General features: G+C 40.7%; 1 protein-coding gene across 3 annotated transcripts in view; it reads right to left on the reverse strand.

The window, feature by feature from the left end:
- KNDC1 (kinase non-catalytic C-lobe domain containing 1) overlaps positions 1 to 26,500 on the reverse strand; it is a 124,380-nt gene that overhangs the window by 49,558 nt on the left and 48,322 nt on the right. For all 3 annotated transcript variants that reach the window (XM_037905471.2, XM_043551630.1, XM_043551631.1), the window contains exons 7-13: positions 22,737 to 22,851; positions 16,296 to 16,367; positions 16,135 to 16,196; positions 4,030 to 4,188; positions 3,608 to 3,685; positions 364 to 457; positions 4 to 166 (exon numbers count right to left, since the gene is read on the reverse strand). In XM_037905471.2, the coding sequence (XP_037761399.1) occupies positions 4 to 166; positions 364 to 457; positions 3,608 to 3,685; positions 4,030 to 4,188; positions 16,135 to 16,196; positions 16,296 to 16,367; positions 22,737 to 22,851 (743 nt within the window). The remainder of the gene's footprint in view (positions 1 to 3; positions 167 to 363; positions 458 to 3,607; positions 3,686 to 4,029; positions 4,189 to 16,134; positions 16,197 to 16,295; positions 16,368 to 22,736; positions 22,852 to 26,500) is intronic.

Genomic DNA, 26,500 nt, shown 5'->3' on the forward strand with positions numbered 1-26,500 from the left:
TACTTTGTTAGCTCTGTGTTTTGCTGCAGTATAATAGGCTTAAAGTGAGTTGCAGAAGAGGTGAATGCAACAGGCAATGTACATGTCTCATTGTTTAAAGAAGTCTGACAAGGCACTGGTCCTTTAACTGCTATAAGCTTACTTTCACTAGTAATAGGCACAAACCCTGGAAAGACAAATAGGATTAGGTCAAAGACTAGCAATACCTGTAAAATACAAAGACAAAGTAAATAATCTGTTTAAATAAAGGAACATGATATTTTTTCCACAGTTGTGTTGCACTTTACTTGGCAAGCCTAATACAATAACGAAAATTCTGACTCTGGAACAAAGGAATAACCATGTAACAACTGGATTACTTACCTAGACTAGAAACTGAAGCATCCATTTTGTTTCTTTTATGTTTAAACTCAAAAGGAACATTATCTTGAGAAGAGTTTATTTCTTCATTGAAAGCCTAAGAGTAAAAAGTGAGTTCCACAGTTTGAACAAATAATGCAAGTACTTTATTCCAACAGTCCTCAGAAAGTTATTACTAAAATTATCTTTAATATAGTGTTTCATTGCTTTGTATACCTGTAATCTCCAAAGGATGATTTAACTGTGTGGGGGTAAAGGTGGAGGGGCTGCAGAACTTCTGTGATTGGTAAAACTATTTGTACCAAGCTCATACAAACTGAGCACTTTATTTAAACAAATTCAAGACTACGGAATGTTTGAAAATTCTATTTATTGTCAGTATTCCACACTCATGCCCTGTGACAGTCATGTTAGTATTGTTTTCTGTTTCCTGAAAGGATGAGTATAAGTGAAATAAAGAAGGAAAATCTAAAAAGTCAATAGCCCATTGAGTTTCTGGGCAATGATGGCAGTAGATTGTGGAGGCAGGCTATTAGGATTTAGGAATTTTAGGACATTCTAAATCTTTTCTTTTCTGGGCCATGGAAGCCAGGCATTGCTTGAGACACCACTGCTAGAAAGAGTAGGTTAATGGAGTACTCTAGATGGGGCTTAGATTTAAAAATGATTTTTCTTGTAATTTGCACACAAGATAAGAGTATCGGGCATATACATGCTCAGTGCTGACCAGAAAGAATGGGACAGATCCTGCTTTGTTTTAGAAAATTGCCTGGTGGCCAGGGCTATTGCATGGTCCAGTATGACACATATGGCAATTTGCTACAATATCCTAGTTAATGTGTATTGTACCAAATGTATCACTGAAGGCCAGGAACGGTATGTAATTCCATGAGGGAGGGGGACACAGCCCTCCAGGAACTAAGAACAGCGGGGAGTGATTAGACAAATTCACTCAGGTTGTAATACCTCTCAGAGAGGCACCATCACCTGGACAGACTTGCATATACTGGTTCAAACTGGATTCTCTAGAGATCAGCAGACAAAGAAAGGACTCTTGGATAAATAATCTGAGTTTGATCTGATTCAGGGCCTTCATTCTTATCCAGCAAACAGACAGGATCTTCCTTCACAGGGGAGACCCCAGTCCTTAGCGAAGGGTTGAAAGGACTGACACTGACCAGAACCCTTGTGCTGATGGTGGGGGTGATCTCTGGTAAACTTATTAGCATTTTGACAGGTTTCAGAGTAACAGCCGTGTTAGTCTGTATTCCCAAAAAGAAAAGGAGTACTTGTGGCACCTTAGAGACTCAAATAAATTGGTTAGTCTCTAAGGTGCCACAAGTACTCCTTTTCTTATTAGCATTTGTGTAGGTTCTTTTATTGTTTTTAAAATGTTTTCTCTGTAATGATTGCACCCTAAGAATAAATGTACTTGCTTGGAAAGAACTGCGTGGAAACGTAATGTGGGTAATTAAGAGGTTTATAGCCTCTGAGGATAAAAACAGAGCAGGCCCGCTGAGGCAGTTGGCACTACTGGGGAATTCACAGTTTAGGCAGGGAACTGTGCAGCGTGGAAATACCCTGGACAGGAGGGAGAAAGATGCATGTCTCTGTCCAAGAAGTGACAGCTGGGGAGCTGGAAGGCTGAGTGTGGGTGCCCTTGTTGGATCACAGAAGGGGAATACAGGTGCAGGTTTACAGCCTTCCATATCATGCATGACTTGGAAGGCTGCTGATATCTTAAAGTGGGTAGGACCTTTAGCAATGGTTAAGTAATTTTGTTACACTACAATTCTTTACAGTGATAAGAAGCAGCTTTAGAGCTATGTCAAGTCTTGCAGAGAAAGATTATTAGGTACAAAATGCTAGCACTCCTGATAATAGCTATGGGATCACTGAAAATTGCAATCTGTTAATTGGTATATTTATATGCAAATATTAAACATTTAATATTTTAGCATAAGCTTTTTTGTTACAACATTCATGTAAGCAATATTTTAATGATTATATTTCATTATCTTTTTATGTTAAAAATCTATATTTAAGAGGGCACTTCAGAATATTTGAGTTAAATAGAATGCAAAAATAAAGCTGTAAGTTAAATTGATCTAAAGCTGTATAATCAAACAGAGAACTACAGAGAACTACTATTCTTTCACTAAGACACAATTCTGAAGATGAAGACTGATGTAGATCACCATATTTTGAGGTCCTAACTACATATTTTGCACGGAGTTGTGTGTGTGTTTGTTTTGTGTTTTTAGGAAGTACCTCTTTAGGAAGTACTAAGAGGTTTACAAATACTTGCCATGTAAATATCTGAAACAAAACAATCATTACAATAGTGAGTTTTCATTCACAGAGATATTTACAAGAATACAGTAACCAGATTTCTCTATTTAACAGGGGGTTATCATATTAGAGTGTGAGCACAATTACAACACGTATGACACGGAGATCCTAGACTAGTTTTAAAGCATCTAAAAATGCTTTGGGATTCCAATATTTTTAGTACTCAAATCAAATGTTTCTTGTACTGATATGCACAGGAAGAGGGGAGAACTTAATTCTGCAGAAAGGCACCCAAAAAGAGAAGAGAAACTTTATATTTGATTCACCATTCTCTCTTTTCCTTGAATTCTTAGCTTTATATAATTCTTGCTGAAGTCTGACACACTGCTGTATTTCACTGGCTCAAAATATTTGTTCTTCATTCAAATTCATTGCTCCATTGCAACAGCTACAACAAAAGCATAAAAAATTGCTCTCTCCTAAACTGGGTTCTAGGGATTCTACATTAGACTCCTCCAATGTCCTAGCCTTAAATTAGAATACCCAACCTCTTGGCAAGCTGTGCCCTATTTAGAACTGATTTTAACAACACTGCTTTGAAGACTTAGAGAATCTGGAAGTCAATTATTCACATACAGTGAACTTAAATGTAGCTGGTAGAATATATAGCTACAAGCAGGCATTAGAAATCAGCAAAGCTTTCTAAAAACTGAATACAATTTTCATATCTATTTTATATTCCTACATGGCATGAAAAATATTCACTCTCAGCAATACCCAAACACTTTTATATTAATGATGTCCCCACAGGAGTAACCACCTAATCATTTACACGAATTTACAAAATTGAAAGAACAAAAGAATTACACAACCAGCACAAAAAAAATCTTACTGGAACACGCTGTATGGAGATAATTGGAAAAGATGTAATACACTGACAAAAAATTACTCTTACCTTGAAGGCAGATTTACTCAAAAATGCCAGAATCTTTTTGCTGTTTATACTTCGTTCAAGTAGATAACTACTGCATATCTAAAAATATTAAACATTTTAAATTAAAACAAATTTCCACTCAATTAAAATACTTAATAGAGGAGCACTGTCAAGATAAAGGATTCAAATTTTTTAAAATCCATTTCAGGAGGTCTTATTAACTTGTTCCAACTCTCTGGTTGACAACTTCAATATTGATTAAAACACATCCATTAACCCTAAAGGGCACCATTAAAGCACAAAACCAGAAAAGTGACAGTTACCATTTAATGAGCTATCAAGCCATAACCAAAAATGAATATTTTGATATTCAAATTCATTATTAAATAGGTTTCTAGCTATGACTGAACACCTAATATTATAAAACTGCTTCATCAAGTCACCTTAATTGCATCAGCTAAAGAAGGCCTTTCTTCAGAGTTTCTTTTTGCCATATCCAGAAGAAGAGTCTTTAGTTTCCTTGGCAACACTAGTTTGTGATCAGGTGGATAATTGTATTTGGCTGCTGTCCACAAAATTGCAGCAACACAGTAAATACAGACCTGTTGAAAAAGCAAATATATAATGCAGGGGCAATGACAGCTGTAAAGAAACGCGAACTTCCAAAGAACTGACTCCATCCTGCCCTCAAATATGCTGTTGTACACCCCAGCATATTGCAGGAAGTACTGTAGCTGTAATGCGTAAGAATAGCAGCTGGTTTTCCAAGCTAGGGTCAACACTCATTAGTTGCCTTACTTTCCTCTTAAATTATGCAAGAGAATTCAGGTGGGGGGGGGGAACCAACATGTTCTCCCTATTTTGTAGCAGGTCTTTCATATAAACATAATTATAAATTAATTGCAGCTTTGGGATCCTGCCCCAAAACACTGCCAGGGGCAACTTACTTAAGAAGAGGCCACTATAATTCAGCATAGCTGATTGTCAGAAACTGTTACAGCCTTCCATTATGAATCCTACCTTTACAGAGTTGATAAATTTAATTAGAAAAACTAACTACTGAAAATTTGTTCTAGGAATTGTGCTAACTGCAGTTAGACCACTTGAAGTTGCCACAGTGAGGAACCTTAAAAAGACATAAAATGATTTCCAAGTATGTTAATATTTTAAAACAGAGAGCCAAATTCTGCTCACTTAGCAGAATATACCTACCTTGCCAGTGTTGCTGGAACGCTGACAATACTAAAGCAGCAGAATTTTATTCCTTAACCTAACCGTTAATATTTTGCCATGGATTTCAACAGGACCAGGATTGCACCCTAAGAGTTCATGTATTTACTAAAATGACTATTCAACCCAGGACAGACTTTCAAAGGTTTTTTTACTGGACACCGACTAATGCCAGTCAAAGTAATTGTGCTAGACTGCCCACATTCTCAAACTATAGTCACAACTGTTAAATACACAACAAGAAGTACAAGCTAGGTAAGTTCTACCTGGGCAAGACCTAAGTTTTGCAGTTAGAGTCAACATTTCCTGGCATCTCAGGGAAGTGGGAAAATTTTTCCATTTTGTCCTGAACTGTTCTAATAAGAGTTTATCTGCTTCCAGGATGACTTAACTATAAGTACAGAGAAAAATCAACATCCTTAAGATTCAGGGATACTGGATCTAAAGGAAAACAACAAGCCTTCTCTTTAGAGCAGAAGTTCTTGGAAATACTGGAAATGGTCTAAAAAAGGAAGCAAGTTACAAAAGTAGTATAGATTATTTAAAAAATACACAGTTATACCAAGGATTCATGGATGAAACATTGTCCTTTTTTTAAGCTAGCTGCTGAAATAAGGAAATGTACTGAATGGGGGAAAATCAGTATCCTCAAGGGAACATGTCAAGAAGCGACACTTACAATAAGGCTAGGCACATAGATACACGGATATCAAGGTGATAAACATCTGTTATGTTACATACACATGCCAAAGCTGATAGACATCCTCCATATCACTCATGAAAGAGGGCTCAGGGTGGAGGGACAGAGTTTATATTCCCTCTCATGCATGCACAGGACCCACTGGTTCTCCCTCCTGCTCAGGTGATGCCTCCCTCACCCCTGGCTGTACCCTTTGCCTCCAGCGCCTGAGGAAAAGGAGAACCTATAAAGGAGTCACTATCCTTTTTCCCCCCACTAGTTCAAACAAAGCCCCTCTGCATTCGAGATTGCAAGAGTTGCGTTTTCCATGTTCCTAAAAAGAGGTATTCTGTGCAGGGCCGTCCCTAGCCATTTGAGTGCACTACGCAGCCCCCCCGTGGGGGGCCTGTGTGGGGCCCCAGGACTCCCACCCCCCCAGGTCTGGAAGGCAGGAGCTGGGGGGGGCACTTTTGGGGGCCCCACAGGCCCAGAGTGGCCCGGGGGATTAGCGGGGGGCCGGGAGCAGCCCGCTCCGCTTCCCTTGCCCCGGCCCCAGCCGTGTCACTTGCGGGAGGGAGAGCCTTTAAGTGCGGGGAGATTGGGGAAAGGGTCAGTCCTCGCACTCACCGGTGGCGGGAAGCGGAGCACCGCGGCTGGGAGCTGGCGGAGTGGAGCGGGCTGGGGCCGGGTTGCTCCACTTCCTGCCGCTGCCGGTGAGTGCGGGGTCACTGGGGGAAGAGGTGGACTGGGGGTGGGCAGAGCAGCGGGGAAGGGTAAGAGGTGGGGCAGAGGGAGTTGTCCGGGGCCCCACACCCCCTTAGGGACGGCCCTGCCTCTTGCAGTGGGTGCAGCCCATGGGGGTGGGGGAGGCGCGGCCAAGGGATAGGGCGGGTCACTGGGGCTGGTGCTGCTGCGTTTGCAGCATGCAGTTGCCCGGGCACCATTAAATTTGGGGCAGTTTGGTGCCCCAAATTTCATGGTGCCCTACGCAGCTGCGTATGCCTAAGGATGGCCCTGATTCTGTGATCATCAAACAAGGTGGGAAACGATAATGAGCCCTAAATTTCTATCAGTGAAATAGCTGTGTGAATACTGAGAAAACACCACCACAATCTGGAGTTTGTTAGACATGCTAGTCTCTCTCCAATTTTTAAAACTTTTATACATATGACATAGTTAATTTCAAACAATCTAAAAACCAATAAAAAGATTGCATGGCTTGGGATGCTTAAAAATTTCCAGTTTATGCTAAAACTTTCATTTTCCTGTTCAGTTCAAACCACAGCATCAGCTCTGAGGCCTGTGAAGAAGTCTGTGTCTTGGGCGAATGCTACTCAAACTAGAATAGGTACAGAGAAGGGCTACTAGGATGATCCAAGGAATGGAAAACTTATGAAAGGAGACTCAAGGAACTTGGCTTGTTCAGCCTAACTAAAAGAAGGTTGAGGGGAGATATGAGTGATCTCTATAAATATATCAGAGGGATAGATACCGGAGAGGGAGAGGAATTATTTAAGCTCAGTACCAGTGTGGGCACAAGAACAAATGGATACAAACTGGTCATTGGAAATTGAAATTAGACGAAGGTTTCTAACCATCAGAAGAGTGAAGTTTTGGAATAGCCTTCCAAGGGACGCAGTGGGGGCAAAAGATCTATCTGGCTTTAAGATTAAACTCAATAAGTTTATGGAGGAGATGGTATGATGGGACAACATGATTTTGATAATTAATTGATCTTTAAATATTCAAGGTAAATAGGCCTAATGGCCTGTGATGGGATGTTAGATGGGGTGGGATCTGAGTTACTACAGAAAATTCTTTCCTGGATATCTGGCTGGTGAATCTTGCCCATATGCACAGGGTTTAGCCAATCGCCATATTTGGGGTCAGGAAGGAATTTTCCTCCAGGGCAGATTGGAAGAGGCCCTGGAGGTTTTTCGCCTTCCTCTGTAGCATGGGGAACGGGTCACTTGCTGGAGGATTCTCTGTTCCTTGAAGTCTTTAAACCACAATTTGAGGACATCAATAACTCAGACATCGGTGAGAGGTTTTTCACAGGAGTGGGTGGGTGAGATTCTGTGGCCTGCGTCGTGCAGGAGGTCAGACTAGATGATCATAATGGTCCCTTCTGACCTTAGTGTCTATGAATCGATGAATTTAAGAGGAACCAGTGACAGACACACACAAAAAGCTTTTCTATTCACAGCCAAATCCACAGCAAGTCAAAACTGGGTTGAAGTAGAATTGAAAACCAGTTTTTCCTTTAGATTGCAAGGCATCAATTTTTCATCCTCAGAGTGCGGGTCTATTCTGAAAAGTGCCAGTGTAAACATAGCATTTTCTTATACACACAGTACAGATTTGCTGGGTATCAGTCATATATACTGACTAATGATAAAATTATATATTTTACTTCCCATAGACTTTAAGGTCAGAAGGGACCATTATGTTCATCTAGTCTGACCCCCTACACAACTCAGGCCACAGGATCTCTCCCACACACTCCTGTAACAAACCCCTGCCTATGTCTGAGCTACTGAAGTCCTCAACTCGTGGTTTAAAGACTTCAAGGTGTAGAGAATCCACCAGCAAGTGACCCATGCCCCACGCTGCAGAGGAAGGGTAAAAAACCTCCAGCGCCTTTTGCAATCTGCCCTGGAGGAAAATTCCTTCCTGACCCCAAATATGGCGATCAGCTAAACCCTGAGCATGTGGGCAAGACTCACCAGCCAGACACCCAGGAAAGAACTCTCTGTAGTAACTCAGATCCCACCCTATCTAGTGTCCCATCACAGGCCATTGGGCTTATTTACCGCTAATAGTCAAAGATCAATTAATTGCCAAAATTAGGCTATCCCATCATACCCTCCATAAATTTATCAAGTTTAGTCTTGAAGCTAGATATGTCTTACCTCCACTGCTCCCCTTGGAAGGCTATTCCAGAACTTCATTCCTCTGATGGTTAGAAACCTTGGTCTAATTTCAAGTCTAAACTTCCTGATGGCCAGTTTATATCCATTTGTTCTTGTGTCCACATTGGTACTGAGCTTAAAAAATTCCTCTCCCTCCCTGATATTTATCCCTCTGATATATTTATAGAGAGCAATCATATCTCCCCTCAGCCTTCTTTAGGTTATGCTAAACAAGCCATGCTCTTTGAGTCTCCTTTCATAAGACAGGTTTTCCATTCCTTGAATCATCCTAGTAGCCCTTCTCTGTATCTGTTCCAGTTTGAATTCGTCCTTCTTAAACATGGGAGACCAGAACGGCACACAGTATTCCAGGTGAGGTCTCACCAGTGCCTTGTATAACGGTACTAACACCTCCTTATCTCTACTGGAAATACCTCCCCGATGCATCCCAAGACCGCATTAGCTTTTTCCACAGCCATATCACATTGGGGGCTCATAGTCATCCTGTGATCAACCAATACTCCGAAGTCCTTCTCCTCCTTTGTTACTTTCAAGTGATATGTCGCCCGTTTATAACAAAACTTCTTATTAATCCCTAAATGCATGACCTTGCACTTTTCACTATTAAATTTCATCCTATTACTATTACTCCAGTTTACAAGGTCATCCATATCTTCCTGTATGATATTCCGGTCCCTCTCTGTATTGGCAATACCTCCCAGCTTTGTGTCATCCGCAAACTTTATTAGCACATTCCCGCTTTTTGTGCCAAGGTCAGTAATAAAAAGATTAAATAAGCTTGGTCCCCAAACCGACCCCTGAGCACCTCCACTGGTAACCTTCCTCCAGCCTGACTGTTCACCTTTCAGTATGACCCATTGTAGTCTCCCCTTTAACCAGTTCCTTATCCACCTTTCAATTTTCATATTGATCCCCATCTTTTCCAATTTAGCTAATAATTCCCCATGTGAAACCGTATCAAATGCCTGACTGAAATCAAGGTAAATTAGATCCACTGCATTTCTTTTGTCTAAAAAATCTGTTACCTTCTCAAAGAAGGAGATCAGGTTGGTTTGGCACGATCTACCTTTTGTAAGACCATGTTGTATTTTATCCCAAATACCATTGACCTCAATGTCCTTTACTTTCTCCTTCAAAATTTTTTGCAAGACCTTGCATACTACAGATGTCGAACTAATAGGCCTGTAGTTACCCGGATCACTTTTTTTTCCTTTCTTAAAAATAGGAACTATGTTAGCAATTCTCCAATCATACGGTACAACCCCTGAGTTTACAGATTCATTAAAAATTCTTGCTAATGGGCTTGCAATTGCATGTGCCAGTTTTTTAATATTTTTGGATGAAGATTATCTGGGCCCCCTGATTTAGTCCCATTAAGCTGTTCAAGTTTGGCTTCTACCTCGGATGTGGTAATGTCTACCTCCATATCCTCATTCCCATTTGTCATCCTACCATTATCCCTAAACTCCTCATTAGCCTCATTAGAGACTGAGGCAAAGTATTTGTTTAGATATTGGGCCATGCCTAGATTATCCTTGACCTCCACGCCATCCTCAATGTTTAGCGGTCCTACTTCTTCTTCGTTCTTTGTCGTCTTCTTATTTATATGGCTCTAGAACCTTTTACTGTTGGTTTTAATTCCCTTTGCAAGGTCCAACTCTACTTGACTTTTAGCCTTTCTCACTTTATCCCTACATGTTCTGACCTCAATAAGGTAGCTTTCCTTGCTGATTCCTCCCATCTTCTACTCCTTGTAGGCTTTCTTTCTGCTTTTTCTTAATCACCTCTCTGAGATTCTTGCTCATCCAGCTTGGTCTACAACTCCTGCCTATGAGTTTTTTCACCTTTCTTGGGATGCAGGCTTCTGATAGTTTCTGCAACCTTGACTTGAAGTAATTCCAGGCCTTCTCTGCCTTTAGATCCACAAGTTCTTCAGTCCAATCCACTTCCCTCACTAATTTCCTTCATTTTTTAAAGTTAGCCCTTTTGAAATCAAAAACCCTAGTCACAGATCTATTTTTGTTTATCCTTCCATTTAGTTTGAACTGAATTAGCTCATGATTACTCGAACCAAGGTCGTCCCCCAAAACCATTTCTTCTATGAGGTCTTCACTACTCACCAAAACCAAATCTAAAATGGCATCCCCTCTTGTTGGTTCAGCAACTACTTGGTGAACGAAGGCATCAGCTATCGCATCCAGAAAAATCTGAACCCTATTATTATTACTAGCACTTGTCCTCCAGTCTATATCTGGGAAGTTAAAGTCTACCATGATCACACAATTCCCATTAGTATTTACTTCATTAAAAACACTAAAGAGGTCTCTATCCATATCCAAATCGGATCCCGGAGGTCTATAGCACACCCCAAGCACAGTCCCACGGGAGGCTCTAGTAGCTTTCTTCTCCAATGTGATTTTTGCCCAGACAGACTCTGTCTTATCCATTCCATCACTTCTTATTTCTTTACAGTCTACCTCATCATTGATATAAAATGCTACTCCAACACCTTTGCCTTAATTTCTGTCATTCCTAAACAGCACATACCCTTCAATACCCGTGCTCCAGTCATGACTACTATTCCACCATGTTTCTGTTATCCTTATAATATCTGGTTTCACTTCCTGCACCAGTAACTCTGGCTCCTCCATTTTGTTACTGAGGTTCCTCACATTGGCGTACAAACATCTTAATTTTTGCTGTTTGGCCTCACGCACCTTCTTCACCCAATTAGCACAGACATTCTACTGCCAGTATCACCTATTAGACTGGTATCTACACTACCCTTCCTCCTTATGTCCATTCTCCTACCCACGGCTGTATCCTCTCTTACTTAGTTTTCTTCCCTCTCAATGTTAAAATCCAGTATGGAGATTACCTGGACATCTCCCAACCATCTCCCCCAAATTCCTAGTTTAAAGCTCTCTTAATCAGTTGTGCCAGCCTCCATCCTAGAAGTCTATTTCCCTCCCTACTCAGGTGAAGTCCATCCCGAGAGAACAAGTCCTCTGTCCATCAATGCTTCCCAAATACATCCCAAAGCCCTCTTTATAGCACCACTGCCTGAGCCATCTGTTGATCATCATAATCCTATCACACTTTTATTGCCCTTCACTAGGAAGAGGCAGAATCCCACTGAAGATCACCTGAGCCTCGATTTCCTTAAGCGTCTTCCCCAGTCTCGCATAGTCTCCCTTGATACGTTCCAGCAAGAATCTAGCCATATCATTTGTTCCCACATGAAGGACAATCAGTGGATTCTTTCCCGCTCCCGTTAGGATCCTCTTCAGCCTCAGGTCCATATCCCATATATAAGCACCCGGCAGACAGCACACCCTTCCATTCTCTGGATCAGCTCTGGTTCAGGCCTGTCTATTCTTCTCAGTAAGGAGTCCCCAATCACGTAGACTTGCCTTTTCCTGGTGATGGTGCGATTCTCTCAGTCTATTCCCTGTTCCCTCTGGCAGCAAGTCCTCTCAATTCCTATTGTCCCTTGCAATTCTCTGCAACCCATCCCGAATCCTCCTGGAGCTCATATTTGGTGTTATCATCTCCATTGACTTTTCCCCTCTTCCTATAGAATGAGCTGCTCTTCTCTTCTTCCTTGCCCTCTCACCTTCAGTGACCACCTGCTGTGCCCCTTCTTCATTTTCCAGCTCCACAATCCTGTTCCTGAGCTCTATTTCTCCTTCACTAGATCGTCTTTTCCTCTGCCTGGCTCTCAATCTTCCCCTCAAGCTCCCCTGTTTACAGCTCTGTTTGCTGGCTTCTGTGCAGGCTGCAGCTGTCTATGCCGCTGCTTGACTGGCTGGCTAGCTACCTTTATAGGACCCCTACTCAGAGAAGCCCCACCCTCTAATCAGGGCTCAGCTTCTCTCCCAGCACACTGCCCCTACCAGCCTACCTTCTCCTCCAGCAGAACTCCCACTCAAACTCCCCTGTTTACAGCTCTGTTTGCTGGCTCCTGTGCCGCTGCAGCTGTCTGTTAGAATGGTGGAGACAAAACAGTATGAACTGCAGATTCTATGCCATCTTGCACCTCAGAATTGAAGGCAATGGGTTTGCATAGGTGTCAGTGAAAGCATAATTTGAACTGCATCACCTTTTATTACTGTTGATGCATAATATGGAAGGAACTAATTTTGATTCTCAGAGCCAGGTAAGAGTGTGCAGTATTACAATCAGAAATGCACATCTTACTTGTTATCTGAGCTCACGGATTACAGATATTATTGAAAACAATAAAACAAATCCACTGAGCTATTTTTACCATCACTTTTCACAGCAGACCTGCACTTTAAAACAATAGGTCATAATCTGATAAGTGCCTGGGACTGGGAATGGCCTATGAACACTTGAGTTTCTTGCCACTGACTTTTTATGTGTCTGTTTCTTACACCTACCCCCATTTGCTTACTTACCTCACAGAGGAATACCACAGTGCTATTTATGTACCTATCTCACCAATGACATTGAAGTCCTGACTGTAGACATTGATGGCATTTTCATTATGTCTGGTTACAAACTGCCATGCAAACAATTCACGGTTGCTAGCCCACATAACCTCAAACATGACAAAACATGGGTGATCATCAGTGATTAACAGTCACAGAGTCAAACAGGGCTATAGTGTAACTGATAAAAATGGTAAATTAATTGAACTGTGGGCAGATGCACTCAACTTGAACTTAATTCATGACCCCAAGCCTTCCAGTTCTTTCAACAGTAGCTGATGGAAAAGGGGCTACCTCCCTGATCTGGTATTTGTCATGCAACAACATAGCTGGCTCGTGTAACAAACTTAATATGGGTCTGGTTCCACATTCGCAGCACCAGCCTATCGCCATCCAGGTCAATGCACCTATAACACCTAACTCAGTACCATTCCAGCATAGCTTTAACTTTAAGAAAGCTGAATGGAAGGGCTTCACCAACGACCTCAATGCCACTGTAAAAAAGATAGAACCAATACCAGAAAATTATTATCAGTCTGTCACTGTGGTGCACACTGTCGCAAGGAAACATATTCCACAAGACTGCAATACAAATTATATGCCAGGATTAACATCTGAGTTATTGGATCGGTATGCAAAATACAAACAGAAGTTTGAAGTGGACCTATTTGCTGAGGATACCGTCACAGCCAGCAAAGAACTGGTCTCTGTACTAAAGGAGAAAAAGCAGAAGTCATGGCAGAGTCTCATAGACAGTGTGAACATGACCCAAAGCAGCAAGAAAGTATGAATAACTAATGATCGAAGGAAGCAGAGCAGCACTACAATGTTATTGCAGACCAGGTCACCCACCAACTCCTAGAGAATGGCAGGTCACCAAACAAACAACCCAAGATGTGGTTTGAGTGGCAAGACAACAAGGTGATAATAAAATTATAATTATAATTTTAGGGCACAAGACTGAAATTAACCTCCAGAATTAACGCCCTCAAGAATGGCAAAGCCACCAGTCTAGGTGACATCTGTACTGAACAAATCAAACACTTCAGACCAGCAACAAAGAACTAGTTAATCAAGTTGTTTAGCACATACTCAGCTTCATATTAAGTCCCCAAGACCTGTTGACAAGCACGTATTGTGGCACTTCTGAAAGTATGCAATGGAGCTGAAGAACTTCAGGCCTGTATCACTACAATGTCATTTCTACAAACCATATGAGCATCTAATTGTAAACCATCTATCATGACCTGTTGAAAAGCACCTAATTCCAGAGCGAAGCAAATTCCACCCAGGCAAGTCATGCACCAATCAAGTGCTGAACATCACTCAAAATATTAAAGACGGCTTTGAAAATGGTATGGTAACAGGGCCGTATTGGAACTAGGCATGCTGGGAGTGTGGTAGCACACACTAACTTGAAGTGGTTTCCAAGATATACAGGTTTACAGTTTTGTTCAATGACTTTCAGCACCCACACTATAAAAATAGTTCCAACACCACTGTTGTCGACCTATCAGCAGCATATGACTCAGTGAATCACTGTAGGCTCCTCACTAAAGTGTACAGCATGAAGAAAGATTACCACCTCATTATGACTGATAAAAATGTTGTCTTTAGTACAGATTGTATGTTGAACTATGTGGGAAGCGGAGCCAATGGTGGCAACAAAAAAATGCCATATCACAAGGGAGTGTACTCTCTCCAATACTTTTCAACATCTACATGAACGATCAACCAATCCATCACAGCACAAGAAGTTTTATCTATGCCAACGACTTACGCATTGCTCCCCAGGCCAAGGATCTGGCCCAGATCGAAGCTACATTAATATTGGTGCTGTCCAGGTTCTCAGTTTATCACAACAAGAACCAATTGCCATTTTGCAGCGTCCAGTTATACCTGCTGGACGCAGCAAGCTTATATGAGTTCATCAATTTAACAAAGAAATTGATATGTACCAGGTTTGTTATCCCAAGAAGTCTCTGACACACTTCAAACCAAACACACTGCTTCAGGGAGAGTGAACAAACAAATTGATTAACTATAAAGATAGATTTTAAGTGATTATAAGTCAAAGCATAAGAAGCCTGATTTGGTCAAATGAAATAAAAGCAAAACGCATTTTAAGCTGATCTTAACACTTTCAATGCCCTTACAAACTTAGATGCTTCTCACCACAGGCTGGCTGGCTGCTCTTCAGCCAGGCTCTCCCCTTTGATCAGTACTTCAGATGGTTGGGGTGATGGTGTCTGTAGATGTGGGTGTAAGAGAGAGAGAGCATGGCAAATGTCTCTCCCTTTTATCATGTTCTTTCTTCCCTCTTGGCTCCCCCACCCCGCACTTCAGAGTCAGGTGAGCATTACCTCATTGCAGTCCCAAACTTGCCAAAGGAAGGGGGGTGACTCACTAGAGAGTCCAACAGATTCTTTGCATTGGATACCACAGAATCATTTTATAAGGATGAACATGGGGGTGTAGCCACACACCAGTAAAGATCTCGCCAGGGCTACAGACCAAGCCATATCTTGTGCTCAACACTGGGTGAACCTATGATTGTGGTGGAAGGACACAAGATGGTGACAAATCTCACAGAAAATACAGTACTTACTTGTTTGCAACTGTTATGAAGATAATAAGTAGCACTCATAGTGCTCTTCATTACTATCATCATCTTTGGGTTGAGAGTTCCTTAGGACTTCTTTACATGGAGAAATTTATCAGCAGAACTATGCTGGTATAATTATACTACTCTCATTGTACTGATATAACTCCACACCTGGACACTTATTTTGGCGTAAATGTCCACACACGGAGTTCTACCAGTATACCGATAGCAGTATAATTATACCAGCACAGTTCTGCCAGTAGAGTACTCACATAGAGACTCTAGGCTGAAGCCCAAGCTTTGAAGTGCTTCTTTCTGCATCAAATGAATAATTTAGAAAGCTGTAGCCTCCAGTGCCATTTCCATTGTAAGTGGATTAAAAGCAATCAAGCTTTGTGGAAGTGCATTTGAAAATTGGTTTTTGGGGTTCACACTTCAATACTTGGGAAATACTAACAAATTTATTTGAGCATAAGCTTTCGTGAGCTACAGCTCACTTCATCAGATGCATCCAATGAAGTGAGCTGTAGCTCACGAAATCTTATGTTCAAATAAATTTGTTAGTCTCTAAGGTGCCACAAGTCCTCCTCTTCTTTTTACTCACATGTAAGAGACTCACATACGTGCCTCAGATCATATGACATTACCTTTTCAGTAACAAAATCCACTTCTTCAATTTCAGGAGCCAGATAAAATGTATCATAACATCCTAAAAAAAAGAGAAGAGAAACCAAAACCAAAGAGGTCACGTATTTGCTTTCCTCTCTTTCATAACAAGAAGGAAAAATTGCTTTTATTACTATTTTACCTTCATCTTTTGGAGCAGCAAAGAGAACATTTCCATGGCAGTCAATCAGCACGCAGTCCAAACATAAAAACACTGCAAAATAGGTCACAAGAGAATCATAGCTATACCAAAGTGCATCCTTTGCAGAATGAATTCTATCACAGATAATTATGACTGAATTTGTTTGAAAAATATTTAATATTAACAGTCTCATGAATGATGTAACAGATTAAGTTTGTGTGTGATATAGTTAAATAAAAACTAAAGTTGAGACACAAACTGGCTAATAAAAAGTAAGAAGATTAAATTACCCAGACCTGCAGGTAAAGATGTCCTATTACTGCAGAATAAAAACAAGAAAGCAAGACAAAGTTGGACTTTAGGACTAGAAAGAATTTCGTAACAACATAACAATACTGTATGTAACTTTTCTTTTCATGTAGTGCAGAAGAGTGATGTCAGACAAGAACAAAAGCAGCAGCTCTGGCTGGATCTGCCTTAGTCTCCTCACAAGGTAAACATGAAGGTATGAAATTACTAACCTACGAGAATTTTTCCCCCCAAAAACCTTGAAGTGACAATACAGTGGAGATTAAATGTAACAAATGCTCAACTAAAGTCCCTCTAAAGTGAAATTAACTGGGACTGCTGACAATAATTGCAGAGGCAATATTGTCAAGGAGATTGAACACAGAGCTAGAAGGGCCATTATCTGGAAAGGAATTGAAGGCATGTTTGGCAGCAAGCCAGATCCAGGACTCCTCTGGGAATTTTAAGATATAGAGCCCAATCCTGAAAACACTTGTGCACAAGTAGCTTTACTTACCTAAGTAGGCTAATTGAAGAAGATTCTCACTTGCATAAGCATTTGCTGGCCCAGACCCTCAGCCCTACTCTGTTTAAAAAAATACTTGAGTTGTATAAATATTTTAACTGAGGTGAAATCTCAAGAAATTAATTTTCCTGTATTTAACATTAAGAATGTAAGATCATTTTATAAAAACTCAACCATGCAAAACAGATGAGTAAAACTCTCTCTCCATTAGATATCTTTAAAGCACAGACTGACTTAATGTGCTTTGATATGATAAGCCATCTGATTAATGTGGTTCTGTCTCAGTGGCAAGCATCAAATAAACTCTTTTCCAATGAAAAAAAGTATTAGGGTAATAAATTTACATGATATAAATTCGGGGGGAAAAAAAGAGAGAAGTTTGAATATGTTCTGAGAAAAATGTGAAAAAGTCCTTCTTTAGTTAACAAGAAATCCATGAAGAGCAGGTTAAGACAGTACAATGAGGAAATTAAAGATTATTGGCTTCAATTCAGGAGAGCACTTAAACTGTGCTTAACTGTAAGTACATGCTTAAGTCCCATTGTCTTCAATAGGATATAAATCAAATCCTTTGGTACTATCCTGAAGAGGGATGCTTTCCTGGAGTGGAGGGCCATTACTTATTATATCAACTGAGGCAGCGCCCAGGAGCACCATCAGGACTAGGACCTCATTGTGTTAGGTGATTTAGAAACACAACAAGATGTTGTCCTTGCCCCAACGAGTTTAGATTTTAAGGCCCTGAACCTTCAATTGGATCCATGCAGGGCAACCCTGGAGCCTCACTGAAGTCAGGAGGGCTCTGCAAGAGTGGAAAGATCTTCCTGCATGTATCCAATCATAAGATCTGGGCCAAAGCCCAGAAGCAACATATAAAGGATAAGAGGAAAGGAAATAATTGAAGTCCCAATAAAGGACTCAATGTGCATACAGGGATCCATAGTACCAGATCCTAGTGTAGGGTCAGGTTCGAAATACATAAATTTAGAGGGTGTTTTAAATGCACTTGAGCTACCTCAATCATTCTTAGTTAGCTAATTATTTGGAAAGTGGATTTGAGAAGGAATCTGAAGGAGGAAAAGACGGCCTTATCGATATACTCAAGAAGGGCAGCCTACACATAGGACAGCATTGGGAAAGGCACGAAGCATTAAAATGAAAAGGGATACTGATTTTTGAAAAAAAAAATTAAAAAATCAATTTTATAACAAGAGTATCCTGTATACAGTTTGTCATTAAGGTTTTTTTTTTTGTTTTGTTTTTGTTTTTAAGTACAGTAAAAGACAAGTTATCCAGCATGTTCGGGGAATGGGGGTTGCCAGTTAGGCAAAAATTCCAAATAACTAAGGGGGTTCAGGGCTGGGGCATGGGAGAGGATGCAGGGCACGGGCTCTAGGAGGGAGTTTGGGTGCGGGAGGGGGCTTGGGGCAGGAGGTTGGGGTGCAGGAAGGGTTTTGGGGTGCCAGGCAGCTCCCTGCAAGCAGCAACATGTCCCTGTTGCTTCTAGGCAGAGGGACAGCCAGGCAGCTCTGCGTACTGCCCTACCCTGCCTGCTGGCTCTGCAGCTCCCATGGACCGGGGACCATGGCTTATGGGAGCTGCAGGTGCGGTGCCTGCGGGCAGAGGCAGTACACAAAGCCACCTGGCCATGCCTCTGCCTAGGAGTGGCAGGGACATGTCGCTGCTTGTGGGGAGCCGCCAAGGTGAGCGCCGCCCAGATCTGGTACCCCGAAATGCCAGTTTCTAGAGTTTTCTGGTTTATAAAGTGCCAGAAAACACAACTTTTACTATATTAGTAAGACAGCAGAATCATGTGTGTTTAGAACAGTCTTTTGGTTAAACTCAAGAAGGTCCCTATCAAACAAACTCAGTTCACTATTGCTCTCTCTCCCTATGAACACACCTGCCTGCAGTCTCTTTTGTTTCAGATTCAGTTCTGCTCTGGTGCTAAACACCCTGTTGCAGGACTACAGGAAGAGCCATACCAGCTGCCCTGGAGCAGTATGTAAGTGATGTCATCACTCTCATGCAAGAGACAAGAAGGAAACTGACCAACAAACCAGTGTACTCTATTATACTGAATGTGCTGTCAAAGTAAACAAATTGAAGCTACGGGGAAAAACACACTAACTTTTTCTTGTAATTTATTTCAGTTATAGTTATAGCCTTATGGATTACTGGTTCAACATTTTCATATGGAAAAGTTATTTTCAGGTTGGCAATGTCCTTTTCCAGCTGCATATGCAAATTCACTCTTTCCTTGTCTGAATTACAACAGAGACTCTAATACTTCAGTGTCACAATCACATACGGTCCTTTATACATATGCTATTTATTTTGTCACAGTGGTCCAGACGTACATCTCTTTATTAACTTGGGCCCCAATCCTGCAAGCTGCTGTGTGGGCAACCCCATCCCCATGGCAAGTCTCAACTGCAGTCAATGGGGGTCTACAAATGTGAAGTAGCTTGTGGGATCATGGCCATAAGCTATTTACATGTTAAGTTCTAAGGTAAGTATTTTAATAATTGTGAACACCCATGACCTAGCATTTACTTTCAATCAGCAGCACAGCTTTCTTCCACTGCACTTCAAGACTAAGTCAGTTAAGCACTAAGCTGCAAATTTAGGTGGGCCCGCACATGCCAACAAAAGTTTATTCTTCTTCTACGTAACTGTCATGGCTACACGGCAAACTGTGCCTCTTGAGTGCATACCTTAGATGACAGGTCTGGCTTCCAGCACCTCACTTTGGATGGAACTACACAGACCAACCACTCAGACTGGATCTCTGGGCTGCTGCCCCGCTAGTTCTCCACTGTGTTGACACAGCCCCAACTCTGTTTTGGCAGCTGTAAGAGTTTCCCTTCAAAAGCCTGTGACTTGTGTGCAGTGACACAAACAGCATCTTCAAAACTAAGCTTTATTTATTCTCTCACCAAAGGTACAAAATATATAGAGAAAAGAATAAAAACAAGAGGCCATTGTAAGTTCCCCTCAGCCCAGCTAACTCCATTCCTGGCAGGGAGAAAACAACCTGGCTTGCTCTCAGCATGTGTGTGTGTCAGCTTTCACTGACACCCTGGGTGTCTCCCCTAGCTATCCAAAACACCTCCCTTTTCTAGGGTCTTCGAGATTTAGGGTATGTCTACACGAGAGACCTTAGAACAGCACAGCTGGACTGATGCAGCTACACCACAGTAAGATCTCTCGCGTAGTTGCTCTATGCTGACCATCGACATAATTAAACCACCCCCAACGAGAGGTGGTAGCTATGTCGGTGGGAGCTCTCTCCCACCAACATAGTGCTGTGCAATACTTAGGTTGCTCAAGGGAGTGTTTTTTTCACACCCCTGAGCAACCTAAGTGGTAGTGTAGACATGGCCTTAGATACACTGTCTTTCATCCCAGGTTTTACCCTTGGGAACAGTAAACCATTCTAGCCTGGAAGGAGCAAGTCAGGTAGTTTCATCCCCATTGAAAGCCCATCCATTGTTTCATCAAAGAGCTCTTATCTGTGTTATTTTTTCATTTCCTTCTGTTTCTCCCTCAACAGCCTCTTTTGAACTTCTGGCAGTCAGGCAGGTTAACATCAAAATAGATAACTTGAGGAGGGGGCACATAATATGTATAGAAATCTAATATACCCAACGCCCTCATTCAACATACTAGTACCAAACTGGAGTACACTGTGCAAGTACTATTTACTCTATAGGATTTCACATAATGATTTCATGTACTGTCTGGCATATATCGGATAAGCTTAATTTGAAATGAGATCCTGTACTTAAAAATCATTCCCAAATTTGAAAAGGAAAATAAAAGCTTTGGTTAAAATGAATTTAATTACAGAAACCTATTTTTTAAAGTCTGGAAATGAACAGTTAATCAAGCCAGACAGATTCCTATTGCCATTTAAACAGTCATCATTCCTCATTTTATCAGTCTTTCACTGCCATAATTAAGACAAAGTAGGTTAAAAAATACACATTTAAAAAAGACTCAAGAATGGGTACAATGAATCATTCTTAAGATTGTGCTGGGAAGGGGGTATTCAAAAAAAATCAATAAGATTAAGAGTTTTTCATTAAGTAGCAAATGAAACCTAAAGCGGTTCTATAATGAGTGTACATATATACCCTAAAAAGAAAAGGAGGACTTGTGGCACCTTAAAGACTAACAAATTTATCTGAGGATCAGTGGATGCATCCGATGAAGTGAGCTGTAGCTCACGAAAGCTTATGCTCAGATAAATTTGTTAGTCTTTAAGGTGCCACAAGTCCTTTTCTTTTTGCGAATACAGACTAACATGGCTGCTACTCTGAAACCTGTCATATATACGCACGCGCTCTCTCTCTCTCTCTCTCTCTCTCACACTCTCATACATACACACCCCCTTATCCGAACGATTCTAAATTGAACAATAATATTCAGCTCAAAAGTTTTACACTGAATGGCAGAAGACCCAAAAATGATGATGCTAGAAAGGATACCCTCCCATTTATTGGTTTGTGTCACAACTTTAATATTTATTTAAACAGTTTTTAATTTTCAAATGCTAGACAAAGTTCAGATCTCAGATTGTATCAGTATGTTGAAACTCAGCTGCTCCAGATAAATGTATATGTGAAGTAGCAGAGGTTTGCTAGGCATATTAAATTAGAATCTGGCCTATTATATGCAGTCATTTGGAGTCTTTCCAAACACCAGGGGCATGCACCATGGTGCTGAAATACCAGGAGAAGCATAGCTAAAGTTTAAGAGCTGCATAGCTTAAAGTGCACAAAAATCTACTTTTACAGCTAATTTTCCTTGTAATATTTTTATACTATAAAAAAGATAAAGATGACTGAATCAACGCAATCCTAAAAAATGCTATGAATTCTTTTATTTTACTAGTGATTTGTTTATATTCATTCGCTACTGATTTAACAAATATTCTTAGGCAAAATTTTTAAAACAAACAGAAAGCAAAGCAAAAAAACAAACTCTCTTTATATTAGAGCTTCTTCAGGTTTATCATTAGTGTAAGATGGACCAAACATGTTCAAGATTCCTACTAATATTCAGGACACACATGAAATCCTCACCCCCCACTGGAGCCTCTTTATGCCAAAGGGCACAGCAGTAAAAATGGGCCTTAAATGCTCATGTTTCCGCTGTGGGAAGATTTCCCCAGTGTCAGATCCCAGGGTACCTGGTGGTGGTGGTAGGGAAAATTTCCTCAGCACACAGTACTGTGGAGATTCTGAACACTATGAAATCCCAGGAGGCTGCTGGAACTTAGAGGTCCTCATGGGCTTGTTAAAGGTACAGCACAGAGACTCACCCAGGGAAATTAATCTCTTTACTTTATACATTTCCTCAGACATACCAAAAGTTCAGTAAAAAAGAGAGATATTCTTCCCATGAAATGCATGAAACTTAACTCCAAGTATACTAAAAATTTAAAATCACAGCCTCTATAACTGAAGTCAACCATGGTATTTTAAAATTTCAGGTTTCATTTGAGTTGCAGAAGAAACATTTAAATAGGTATAGACAGTGAAAAATACTGATATATATTCAACAATAATCTATGCAAATGAATATACATATAGAGTATTTAGAGGCCCCAAAGGCACTACCTGGATAATCCATGTAAGTCTGTAGAGTAAATAAGCATTCATGACATAATGCCCAGAGTTCATAGTCTTTCAATGGCTTACCATACCGAGACAAAAGAAGTTTCAGAGAGACCCACTGAAAATAAAATCAGAGAAAAAAAGTTATGAGACAATACATTTCTAAAAATAAAGTGTCTACTGATGTTTTGATAAAAAGTACCTTAAACTAAATGCACACATTTTAAAGGCATTGGGCTTAGGCATTTTATTCCAGCTAGTGTTCACTGGTAACTCCCCATAGAAAAATCTTTGCACAACAACAAGATGAATGGATTCTAAACTTCTGAAATACACCGAAAAAATCGTAGTTCAAATTAGCTTTCACAGGAAGGGGAAAAAAGTATATCTGGAGTATATCTGTTTGAAATCTTCTTGCTTATCACAATACAAAGATTCTTTGCAGCATGACAGAAATAATGAAAGGGACACTGCCTAGTAGAGCCCTGCATGAGACTAGTGTAGAGCCCTGCAGCACGACTGGGATCCTGTGGGTCCCACAGGCCTGCTGGCATAATAGCAGGAGCGGGATTAAAGAATAGTTCCGTGCAGGGCTCTACTGCCTAGCTTACAAAGAGCAGAAATCCTGATCTATCTTGACACTAGCATTATAGGTCTTACCTTAAAGTTTTCATCAAAGTTTCTTGTACTTCTGTGAAACAAGTTACACAACATTGACAACAGAAATGTCAGAATTATTCTGAAGTAAAAACATTATTTTGTTTTTAATACTTGTTGACAATTTAATTTACACCAGTGGCATGTTGTATCAGTAAAAGCTGTAGCTTGTTTATCAAGCTAGATGTTTATACTTGACCATCACCCTAGTATAAAGAAATGTTATTGTACAAATGCAAGAGAATATTTACTGTTCTTCATAGGGGCTGGTACTTCCTAGGTTATAATTTATGAATATTTACTTTGGAGTTTCATGACTATAACAGAGGTTTACTACCTGCAGTCCCAACCGTTTGATGCAATTCACACATGCTAAAAACAAACAAACATTCTCATCAGACCAAAGATCAGTAGCCTTGGGGGAAGGAGCCACATTATATTCATACCTGGAATTCTGCAGGTATACTGACTTTCACCATGAGGCAGCCATCAAGGTAGGTAAATACTTTGGCCTAATACCTTTTAAACATCCCTTTAAAAAGTGAACTGTATAAACTTTGTATTAACTGTTAAGATGTACAGTCAACAATAACTTTTTAAAGTGCTATGTTTTTGTAGTTTGCTCTTAACATGCATTTTCATGTGTTAGATTCTCTCTACCAAACACCACATGTAGCACATTGCGCAAAAAAAGCATAGCTAACTTCACTACAGGTCAATGTGATCCAACCTGATCAGGTTAAGTTTCATTTTCAAATTTTGCCATCACCAGTATTCTTGAGCCTGACACATACAAAACTCATCCACAGCTCATCCACAATTCTGTTTCTTGATCTTGTTTAAAAAAAAAAAAAAAAAGCTGATGAAAGCTATTTAAATAGTTAAGAGGAGTCAGCTGCATAAAAACATCACTCTCTAAAACTAATTTAAAAAGAGCCAACTTCTCCAAGTTCGCCAGATAGCAAAAACAAGACACTAACTGAGCTGTAGGACCCTCATTTGAAAAGTGGTCAACATTTGATATGAAGGATTTTTGATGTCCCTAACGGCTACCATTTTTGTTCCTCTCTCCATACAATGATACTTCTGACATGTCTTTGAGCTGTGCTTATGACCTCTTCCTGGAGAGAGGCTTTAAAACTAACACAGGTGTTAACATTTCAAATTCAGTCATGGGATAAAGCTGCCAGAATTGGAGAAACTCTCAGACAGTCTGGGAGTGCTGCTTGGTCTCAGAGTGTCTTTCAAGTTGACAAATACTGTGATGCCAACTTCCCCACATTTCCCTCTGAGGCCGTGCTACTCTGTTCTACATCAGAGCAGCTGCTAGGGCAGAAAGGAAACCTTCCTCACTGATACTTGCAGTCTGCTGCCCCTAAAGGAACTCGAAGTTGCTGCACAGAAAGCTGATGCTACCTCTCCTCCTTTTGTTCATCTGACTGCTTCCTCTGCTCCATATATCAAGTGGTTCTGACCACAGCGAGGAGCTAATGAATAGCTGGCAAGGGAAGGAAGAAGATGGCCCAGTCCCCCATATTCATCTTCAGCAATAGCATCCACCCTTAAGGCTCCAGTGACGTGGAGAGTAAATATGAAACATAAAAGTTAGTAGGGGAGCAGAAAGACATCCTGTACTTTCTCATTACTTGCAGGGAGAAGGAGAGGGAGGAAGGAAAGAAAGAACATTGACTGGAGCAGGAAAGTTGAGAGAATTTAAGAAGGGTAGCAAAGGGGAAAGGCTTACCACAGGAGAGAGAGCGCAAGCAATGGGGGCAACAGAATGGATGAAGAGGTGACAAGAATCATAGGAATGGAAATGCTGTTTCAGAGAAAAGCAGCAAAGAAAAGGATGTAACAAAGTAAATACCAGACAAGAGAAATACCACAATTATCTGTGACTGAGTGAATCAGATAAGCACAGGGGGAGAAGAAGAAAAAAACAGAAGTGGGAGGGATGGGGAAAGACAAGAAAAGATGCAGGCAAGTTACAGGTTACTTAATTTTATTTAATTGGTATTCTTTTGAGTGACACTTCCCTGGCAAGTGTCCTAGATCTCAGTTTTGGAGAGGGGGATGAAATAAGTACTGTAGTTATTTAGAAGTATGAGTTTTACTGGCTATAGAGGATCCTGTAGTTCCATAATGAGGTTATCTTGGTTTCTACCTATATTGCTATTACTTCTTCTGGGTGGTTGTTATCCAGATACTCCTAGGCAAAGATTACTTTTATTCCAGATGGTATGCAATGCCTAAATGTTGTCATTATGGAGAGAGGGGAAACAGGAAAGAAAAGGAAGGCCCTTCTAGAGTCCACTATAAGGGCTTTATTCTCCCTACTCCTTGTGCAAATTATGAAGTCTGAGCACTATGTATATTATCAGAAAATACTCAATACTCTTGTTTGAGCAAAATAATTGCACCGAATCCAATGAAATAAAGTTTACTTGGTAAGCAGTGTTGCTTTCCTTATTTATGGCTGTGAGGCAACTTTTTTTACTTAAAGCCCCAATTCCCCAAATAATTTAAGCATGTGTTTAAGTTTACACTCATGCTTATGTTCCATTGAATGCAGTGGGACATTTTAAAAAAAGTTTAAAAGCTTATTTAAGCTTCTCAGAAATAGCACTAGAGACTTCCAGCAATGCAAGTTTCAGAAGGCTGTATTCAGAGAATGCAGACCATTGAATCTGGTTCTGTGGATGAAGGGAAAGCAGTGGACGTGTTCTTCCTTGACTTTAGCAAAGCTTTTGACACTGTCTCCCACAGTATTCTTGACAGCAAGTTAAAGAAGTATGGGCTGGACAAATGGACTATAAGGTGGATAGAAAGCTGGCTAGATTGTCGGGCTCAACGGGTAGTGATCAATGGCTCCATGTCTAGTTAGCAGCCGGTATCAAGTGGAGTGCCCCAAGGGTCGGTCCTGGGGCCAATTTTGTTCAATATCTTCATAAATGATCTGGAGGATGGTATGGATTGCACCCTCAGCAAGTTTGCAGATGACACTAAACTGGGAGGAGAGGTAGATACGCTGGAGGGTAGGGATAGGATACAGAGGGACCTAGACAAATTGGAGGATTGGGCCAAAGGAAATCTGATGAGGTTCAACAAGG

Source organism: Chelonia mydas, chromosome 7 (genome assembly GCF_015237465.2).
Source record: "Chelonia mydas isolate rCheMyd1 chromosome 7, rCheMyd1.pri.v2, whole genome shotgun sequence".
NCBI lineage: Eukaryota > Metazoa > Chordata > Testudines > Cheloniidae > Chelonia > Chelonia mydas.